Here is a 9,802-nt window from a genome sequence, read left to right on the forward strand (position 1 = left end):
TTTTCTTGATGGAGACTTTTTTTGGCCAGGCAGTGTATATATTTTTATCACCAAAAATATAAACAAAACCCTTTTGTTTTTGCTCCCATTTCTTTATGAACTGAACTCAAACATCTAAAATATTTTCTCTACCACCATTTCTCTCCAATATTGTTCACTAATATGTCTAAATCTGTGACAGTGAGCACTTTTCCTTTCAAAACATTTGTCCATCCCGTCTCTCAAGCATATCAAGATACCAGTTAGACAGAATGATTACTGCACAGGTGTGCCTTAGACAGGCCACATTACAAGACCAGTTTGAAATGTGCTGTTTGCTTAATTGTTGGGTCTGAAAACAGTCAGTATCTGGTGTGACTACCAAGTACTGATATGTCCAACCAGATGTGTCCACCACATCTCCTTCACATGGAGTTGATCAGATTGTTTATTGTAGCCTTTATAAAGTGGACCAACATTTAACGGCTGTTCAAAGCTGATGGATATTTCCATGAACTGGAACATGCTGTTGTATGCACTGATCCAGAACATCCTCACCATGTTCAATGGGTGACATGTTTGGTGAGTATGCTGGCCATGCACAAACTGGGATGTTTTCAGCCTACAGGAATTGTGCACTGATGCTTTCAACGTGGGACGGTTCACTAGCATGCTGTGACATAAGGCGTTGTTTGTGGATGAATGCCACAACAATGGGCCTCAGGATTGCTTCTTGGTATCTCTGTGCATTCAAAATGCCTTGGATAAAATGCACCTGTGGTCAATGTCCTTGACATATGCCTGCCTATACCACAAACCCGCTTCCACCATATGTCACTCAATCCACAACGTTAACCTCAGCAAACTGTTCACCCACACAATGAAACAGACACTATCATCCGTCTGCCCCGAACAGTGAAAACTGGGATTCAACCATGAAGATCACATCTCTCCAACATGCCAGACAAAGTGCTCAGTGTCAGATTTAGACAGATTAGTGAACAATATGTGAGCGAAATGGTTATATTGAAAACGTTTTTGGTCTTTGACTTCAGCTCATGAAAAATGGGAGCAAAAACGTGTTACGTTTATAATTTTGTTCAGTATATGTGTAAAATTCGGCTTAAAGCGGGACTCACAATACACTCAAGGGGGATCTATCCCAGGAATTAGGTAAAATATGCTACACCATTAATTTGATAAAAATAAATAAATACCCAATCACTCAATAAGAAATTTGCTGATTCTTAGAAACAATGATTTATTCAAAAAGAATTACAATATAATAAAATAACAATAGTTAATTTTGATAAATGGATCGATATCAAATTCCTTAAAAAAATAATTATGGTAGATTTATTTCACTCACTTTGAATCTGCAAAATACCTAAGTAATTAAATGTCCAAAATTTTCCCCTCCTTTTGTCAAAGAGATTTTTGACCACAAAGAAGTTCCATATCCTCGCAAAATAAACAAAGTCCTGGATGTATTTCCCCGTTTTAATCCAAATCCCGATCCACAATGAAAAATCCAAACGTCAAAACCTCTCCCAAAAGAGATATGAAAAAATGAGTGGTACCGCCAAAAATCCCCAAAAGAAAAGTAAAGTCCAGATCTCACCGGGGACGTCTTTCTTTCCCCTCGGTGGCGTCCTCTTGCACCGGGCGGCGTTTTCTGGGCGCAAACACCGATACAGTTCCTAAGATACGATCTGTGGCACGTGGCGAACTTTGATTCGCTATTTTATGTCTTTTTTTTTTTTTTTTACTAGTCTTTAAACGTTCAGACAAGTCAAAAGTCCCGCTGCACAGATCTAACGGTGAGCGTCTTCCTCTCCGGTTGCGCCTTTCGCGCCGACGCACACGCCCCTTATTTAATCACTAATTTCCCACACACCTGAAAACATCATGATTCATCCAAAACAGTTACAAACAGTGGAAACTCGGAATAATTTTTAACAATGAAATCACAGCAACTCTTCTACATCACAGTTTGATACATTTACTTTTTAATGTATTTATTCAGAAAATAAACAAACATAGTGGTTATGTTACATATGTATATTTCCAATGCATATTGGAACACCCAACTATCATGTTTATTGTGTGTTCCAATAAACATGATTGTTGAACACACAACAATCATGTTTTTTTACATGCATAAATATGTGACACATGTAGGACATTATTTGTGTCTGATGTGAAATTTCAGATCTTCCTTTGACTCCCACAATCAATATACCTTCTGGTGAACTGGTGGCGGGCCAAACCGTCACTATTACCTGCTCAGCTTCAAGTTGTCCACGCTCACGTCCTGAACTCACCTGGAATCTCGGACAAGACTCTCTCAGACAAGCAGTGACAAGCCCAGCTATCTATGCAAGTGAAATCCAGAAGAGCATCACTCTGACAGACGAACATGATGGATACAACATCAGATGTTCTTCCAGACATCCTGCAGCTGAAAAAAGCAACATAGCAGAAACAGAAGTGACTCTCAGTGTTTCCTGTAAGTGATCGTGTCAGTAGGTCATGGTTCAGATGTTTCTGATCAATAAAATTTATGTGTGTCTCATTTTCCTCAGATGCTCCTAAAGAAACCTCAGCATCCATCAGCCCATCAGGTTTGTTGTCAGCAGGTAGCAGGGTGGAGCTGAGCTGCTCCAGCAGAGCCAAACCTCCACCCAGCTTCACCTGGTTCAGGATCAGTGAACATGGAGACATTAATGTGTCTGTGGGGAAGGTTTACAATTTCAGTGCTACTCGTCCTGAAGAAGGAGAATATTACTGTGAGGCCACAAATGAGATCGGTAGTGAGAAATCAACAAGCATCTGTATTGACATCAGTGGTAATGCTTATCTTTTTGAATAAGAACATTTCTATTTATACATAGAGAGAGAGAGAACTTAGAGACCTATTATCTGTTGCTCTGATTTTACTTTTTATAGATACGTTTAAGTAAAATGAACATTGTTCTTTTATTCTTGGAACTACTGATATGTCTCCGAAAAAGCCAACGAAAAATTGAGGTCTGAAAATGCTACATCTTTCTTGTTGTAATGCAACAAAAAGAAGTTCATTTCCTTTTAGAAACAATAATACCAATGTTTTTGTCATGATGTGTTGTTGTGGTGGACCCATTTGCAGCAGGCAAAAATGTAGTTGTGAATATGTAATGAACAAAAACTAGAGTCCAACTTAATTCAGGAACATTCCAGATAAGCACACAGAAAATCCCAAATTTTTCAAAACATTTATCCATCCCATCTCTCAAGCATATCAAGATACCAGTTAGACAGAATGATTACTGCACAGGTGTGCCTTAGGCAGGCCACATTACAAGACCAGTTTGAAATGTGCTGTTTGCTTAATTGTTGGGTCTGAAAACAGTCAGTATCTGGTGTGACTACCAAGTACTGATGTGTCCAACCAGATGTGTCCACCACATCTCCTTCACATGGAGTTGATCAGATTGTTTATTGTAGCCTTTATAAAGTGGACCAACATTTAACGGCTGTTCAAAGTTGATGGATATTTCCATGAACTGGAACAAGCTATTGTATGCACTGATCCAGAACATCCTCACCATGTTCAATGGGTGACATGTTTGGTGAGTATGCTGGCCATGCACAAACTGGGATGTTTTCAGCCTACAGGAATTGTGCACTGATGCTTTCAGCGTGGGACGGTTCACTAGCATGCTGTGACATAATGCGTTGTTTGTGGATGAATGCCACAACAATGGGCCTCAGGATTGCTTCTTGGTATCTCTGTGCATTCAAAATGCCTTGGATAAAATGCACCTGTGGTCAATGGCCTTGACATACGCCTGCCTATACCACAAACCCGCTTCCACCATATGTCACTCAATCCACAACGTTAACCTCAGCAAACTGTTCACCCACACAATGAAACAGACGCAATCATCCGTCTGCCCCGAACAGTGAAAACTGGGATTCAACCATGAAGATCACATCTCTCCAACGTGCCAGACAAAGTGCTCATTATCAGATTTAGACAGATTAGTGAACAATATGTGAGCGAAATGGTTATATTGAAAATGTTTTTGGTCTTTGACTTCAGCTCATGAAAAATGGGAGCAAAAACGTGTTACGTTTATAATTTTGTTCAGTATATGTGTAAAATTCGGCTTAAAGCGGGACTCACAATACACTCAAGGGGGATCTGTCCCAGGAATTAGGTAAAATATGCTACACCATTAATTTGATAAAAATAAATAAATACCCAATCACTCAATAAGAAAGTTGCTGATTCTTAGCAACAATGATTTATTCAAAAAGAATTACGATATAATAAAATAACAATAGTTAATTTTGATAAATGGATCGATATCAAAATCCTTAAAAAAATAATTATGGTAGATTTATTTCACCCACTTTGAATCTACAAAATACCTAAGTAATTAAATGTCCAAAATTTTCCCCTCCTTTTATCAAAGAGATTTTTGACCACAAAGAAGTTCCATATCCTCGCAAAATAAACAAAGTCCTGGATGTATTTCCCCGTTTTAATCCAAATCCCGATCCACAATGAAAAATCCAAACGTCAAAACCTCTCCCAAAAAAGATATAAAAAAATGAGTGGTACCGCCAAAAATCCCCAAAAGAAAAGTAAAGTCCAGATCTCACCGGGGACGTCTTTCTTTCCCCTCGGTGGCGTCCTCTTGCACCGGGCGGCGTTTTCTGGGCGCAAACACCGATACAGTTCCTAAGATACGATCTGTGGCACGTGGCGAACTTTGATTCGCTGTTTTATGTCTTTTTTTTTTTTTTTTACTAGTCTTTAAACGTTCAGACAAGTCAAAAGTCCCGCTGCACAGATCTAACGGTGAGCGTCTTCCTCTCCGGTTGCGCCTTTCGCGCCGACGCACACGCCCCTTATTTAATCACTAATTTCCCACACACCTGAAAACATCATGATTCATCCAAAACAGTTACAAACAGTGGAAACTCGGAATAATTTTTAACAATGAAATCACAGCAACTCTTCTACATCACAGTTTGATACATTTACTTTTTAATGTATTTATTCAGAAAATAAACAAACATAGTGGTTATGTTACATATGTATATTTCCAATGCATATTGGAACACCCAACTATCATGTTTATTGCGTGTTCCAATAAACATGATTGTTGAACACACAACAATCATGTTTTTTTTTACATGCATAAATATGTGACACATGTAGGACATTATTTGTGTCTGATGTGAAATTTCAGATTATCCTTCGACTCCCACAATCAATATACCTTCTGGTGAACTGATGGAGGGCCAAACCGTCACTATTACCTGCTCAGCTTCAAGTATCTGTCTACGCTCACGTCCTGAACTCACCTGGAATCTCGGACAAGACTCTCTCAGACAAGCAGTGACAAGCCCAGCTATCTATGCAAGTGAAATCCAGAAGAGCATCACTCTGACAGACGAACATGATGGATACAACATCAGATGTTCTTCCAGACATCCTTTACATGGACAAAGAAACATAGTTGTGACAAACGTGACTCTCAGTGTTTCCTGTAAGTGATCGTGTCAGTAGGTCATGGTTCAGATGTTTCTGATCAATAAAATTTATGTGTGTCTCATTTTCCTCAGATGCTCCTAAAGAAACCTCAGCATCCATCAGCCCATCAGGTTTGTTGTCAGCAGGTAGCAGGGTGGAGCTGAGCTGCTCCAGCAGAGCCAAACCTCCACCCAGCTTCACCTGGTTCAGGATCAGTGAACATGGAGACATTAATGTGTCTGTGGGGAAGGTTTACAATTTCAGTGCTACTCGTCCTGAAGAAGGAGAATATTACTGTGAGGCCACAAATGAGATCGGTAGTGAGAAATCAACAAGCATCTGTATTGACATCAGTGGTAATGCTTATCTTTTTGAATAAGAACATTTCTATTTATACATAGAGAGAGAGAGAACTTAGAGACCTATTATCTGTTGCTCTGATTTTACTTTTTATAGATACGTTTAAGTAAAATGAACATTGTTCTTTTATTCTTGGAACTACTGATATGTCTCCGAAAAAGCCAACGAAAAATTGAGGTCTGAAAATGCTACATCTTTCTTGTTGTAATGCAACAAAAAGAAGTTCATTTCCTTTTAGAAACAATAATACCAATGTTTTTGTCATGATGTGTTGTTGTGGTGGACCCATTTGCAGCAGGCAAAAATGTAGTTGTGAATATGTAATGAACAAAAACTAGAGTCCAACTTAATTCAGGAACATTCCAGATAAGCACACAGAAAATCCCAAATTTTTCAAAACATTTGTCCATCCCGTCTCTCAAGCATATCAAGATACCAGTTAGACAAAATGATTACTGCACAGGTGTGCCTTAGGCAGGCCACATTACAAGACCAGTTTGAAATGTGCTGTTTGCTTAATTATTGGGTCTGAAAACCAGTCCAACCAGATGTGTCCAAAACATCTCCTTCACATGGAGTTGATCAGATTGTTCATTGCTGCACTTAAAAAGTGGACCAACATTTAACGGCTGTTCAAAGCTGATGGATATTTCCATGAACTGGAACAAGCTATTGTATGCACTGATCCAGAACATCCTCATCATGTCCAATGGGTGACATGTGTGGTGAGTATGCTGGCTTTCAACGTGGGAGGGTTCACTAGCATGCTGTGACATGAGACGTTGTTTGTGGATGAATGCCACCAAGTGTCAGACACCATCAAATATGAGCATTTACCAATTCAAGTTGGCTAGAGCAATGAACTGCAGGTCAAGACACCCGATGAGGACAACAAGCATGCATATGACCCTGAGACGGTTTCTGACTGTTTGTGCAGGAGGTCTTTGTTTGTGCAAACTAATTGTTTCAGCAGCTGCCCATGTAGCTCTCAGACAATCTTAGCGGTGAACATGTTGGATGTGGAGTTTCTGGGCTGATGTGGTTACACATGCTCTGTGATTGTGAGGCTGGTAAGATCACAGACTGTGATTATCTGAAATTATCTGAAACGCATTTGTAAATGGCTCATGGTAGAGCAGTGGTCCCCAACCTTTTTAGTGCTGCGGACCGGTCAACCCTTCGTAAATTTCCTGCGGACCTGGTGGGGCGGAGTTATAAGGATCGGATCGACATCAATGCTGTTCTATCTTACGACTGGGGGTGCGAGGAGGGGTGCGCGCGCGCCTTGTAAGGATCGAGACCGACGGGCATATTTAATTATTTCTTGCGCGACCGGTACCGGTCCGTGGCCCGATGGTGTGGGACCACTGTGGGGATTGAACATTTAATTCACAGGCAACAGCTCTGGTCGATGCAGCTGCCGTCAGCATGCCAATTGCTCACCTGAGTGGTGTTTTTTTTTTTTTGTAGTTTTTTTTTTTGTTTTTTGTTTTTTGTCTCCTGCCCACGGCACGCCTGTGCAGTAATCATTCTGTCTGATCAGGATCTTGATATGCCACACCTGGTAGGCGAGAGGGATTATGTAATCAAATGAAATCTGTGGCAGATTCGGACAGATTTGTGAACAATATTTGAGAGAAATGTTTATATTGAAAATGTTTCAGGACTTTGAGTTCAGCTCATGAAAAATGGGAGCAAAAACAAAAGGGTTACATTTATATTTTAGTTCAATGTGTATATATATATATGTCCAATGAAGTCATCAAACACACAACAGTCATGTTTTTTCAAATGCATAAATTTATGTCACACACAGGACATCAATTAAATGTGTGTCTGATGTGAAATTTCAGATGCTCCTTTGACTCCCAGAATTAGTATCTCTACTTATACTCTGAAGGAGCGTCAGTCTGTCACTGTAACCTGCTCAGCTTCAACTCGCTGTCCACACTCACCTCCTGAACTCACCTGGAATCTCCAACAAGACTCTCTCAGACAAACAGAGAAAAACGCAGATGGAACCTTTACAACTAAAATCCAGACGACCATCACTCTGACAGACACACATGATGGATACAACATCAGATGTTCTGCCAGATATCCTATGGCAGGAAAAAGCAAGACAGAAGTGGCAGAAATGACTCTCAATGTTCCATGTAAGTGATCCTGTCAGCAGGTCATGGTTCAGCTGTTTCTGATCAATAAAGTTCATGCGTGTCTCATTTTTCTCAGATGCTCCTAAAAACACCTTAGCGTCCATCAATCCATCAGCAGGTACTTTGGTGGAGCTGAGCTGCTCCAGCAGAGCCAAACCTCCACCCAAAATCACCTGGTTCAAGAAAGGCCCGAAAGGAATCACTAAAGTAGCTACAGGGAACTCTCTCAAGGTTGAATTCACAGAGGGCGATGAGTACTACTGTGTAGCTGCAAATAAGCTGGGAAAACAGAAATCATCACCGATCAATCTCACAGTAAAAGGTAAATTCTGCTTCCCCTTTTGGTTTCCTTTTCAAAATCCTCAAAGATATTGAGATAATAACATTTTTAAGCAGAATAAAAGATTAATTTAGGAAAGAAACTGAAATTGTTTTAAGTTTAAGGATATCTCGTCAATATCCTAAGAACTTGTTATATTGGGTACATTTCATCATGTTATTTCATTGTATTAATGAAGAACCATTGCATGAGCTCAAATTGTGCTTTATAAAGTAAAAACATTATATGCACACCAGTTAAGCTTTTGCTCTTTTTTTTTATTTCAGAAAATTGCAATAAATGTTAGATAACAGTGTTTAAAACCAAGATATTTTCCATTCGGTGAAAACTGAGCATGTTTTCTTGTTGAAGGTCCCAGCGGACCTGAAGTCTGGATTCTTGCACTAATAGGGGCCGTGGGAATAATACTTCTTGTCATTATAGTCCTCATCTATGACAAGTAAGACACTTTTGTCTTCTGAGTAGTCACAATTCAGCTGCAGAGCTGCTGCTCTCGGTTACATTTTGATGTTTGACGTTTGCTTTCTATCTCTCCTGTTTTATTGTCTTTTGTTCTTTTTTTTCTTTCAGCTTCAAATCCTCCTAATCGAGTCAAGCTCATGAGTGAAGCATTAAAATAAAATGCTGCAACCTTCTTCGACCCTCTCAGCCACTGATTGGTGTATGAAATCGTTTCTGCCTCTTTGTAAAAACCTAAAAAATATATATATATATCTCATTATCAATCAATCAATACGTTTATTCACTCAACAAATCACAATTTCATCGGCAATGTACAAAATCATTGTCTCGTACCAATTCATCTACGTGAGTGAAAGGGAGCAGGAAGAAGAAAAACCTTGTCAAAACAGGCCCCTTTTTCAATCATTACAAAATAAAGTTTATTTTCATGGCGCCATATATAAAATTAAGAATGCAACTTACAAACGATATATCATTCTCCTCCTTGTTAATTATTTTTTTTTCTTATAAAGTATTTTGAATTGGTTTAAAGTAGGACTTTTTTTTTTTTCAAATCCTCATCCAAACCCTTCCACAATTTGACTCCACGCACCGAAATACACACTTGCTTTAAAGTAGTCCGCACAATTTTACTTTTGAAATCACACTTACTTCGGTTGTTTCAGTCACTTGAGCTAAAGATGAAAAAAAAACGTTTGTAAATTGAATGGCAGTGAAGTCTTTTTAGCTTTAAATGTAACTGATTGCATTTTTAAATTAAGTAAAATCCCTTAATTTCAAATGATCTGATTGAATAAACAATTTAGTTCTCTGTATGTCTTCTTATAGCTTTCTTTTGTCTCACAAACGAAGGCTTGGTGTTAGTTTTAGATGTGTTGCCCCAAACATCAACACGACGAGCCACATATGGAACAACAAATTAACAAAACAAAGACTGGAGTTTTGAGAATTCAAAAAAGAAATTTTTTTTTTCTTTGT

At 39.0% G+C, this 9,802-nt stretch overlaps 1 protein-coding gene across 6 annotated transcripts in view; it reads left to right on the top strand.

The window, feature by feature from the left end:
- The window catches only part of LOC122824031 (vascular cell adhesion protein 1-like), a 29,162-nt gene extending 20,165 nt beyond the window's left edge, over positions 1 to 8,997 (top strand). For 3 of the 6 annotated variants that reach the window (XM_044104200.1, XM_044104198.1, XM_044104199.1), the window contains 8 exons: positions 2,192 to 2,488; positions 2,565 to 2,828; positions 5,223 to 5,522; positions 5,599 to 5,862; positions 7,720 to 8,022; positions 8,099 to 8,344; positions 8,714 to 8,801; positions 8,933 to 8,997. In XM_044104200.1, coding sequence (XP_043960135.1) covers positions 2,192 to 2,488; positions 2,565 to 2,828; positions 5,223 to 5,522; positions 5,599 to 5,862; positions 7,720 to 8,022; positions 8,099 to 8,344; positions 8,714 to 8,801; positions 8,933 to 8,948 — 1,778 coding nt within the window. In that variant the 3' untranslated portion in view covers positions 8,949 to 8,997. Of the gene's footprint in view, positions 1 to 2,191; positions 2,489 to 2,564; positions 2,829 to 5,222; positions 5,523 to 5,598; positions 5,863 to 7,719; positions 8,023 to 8,098; positions 8,345 to 8,713; positions 8,802 to 8,932 lie in introns of those variants that run through there. The other 3 variants (XM_044104202.1, XR_006369439.1, XM_044104201.1) reach the window with 3 other exon arrangements.
- The last annotated feature ends 805 nt before the right edge of the window (positions 8,998 to 9,802 follow it).

The sequence above is a fragment of the Gambusia affinis genome, linkage group LG21 (genome assembly GCF_019740435.1).
Source record: "Gambusia affinis linkage group LG21, SWU_Gaff_1.0, whole genome shotgun sequence".
Classification (NCBI taxonomy): Eukaryota; Metazoa; Chordata; class Actinopteri; order Cyprinodontiformes; family Poeciliidae; genus Gambusia; species Gambusia affinis.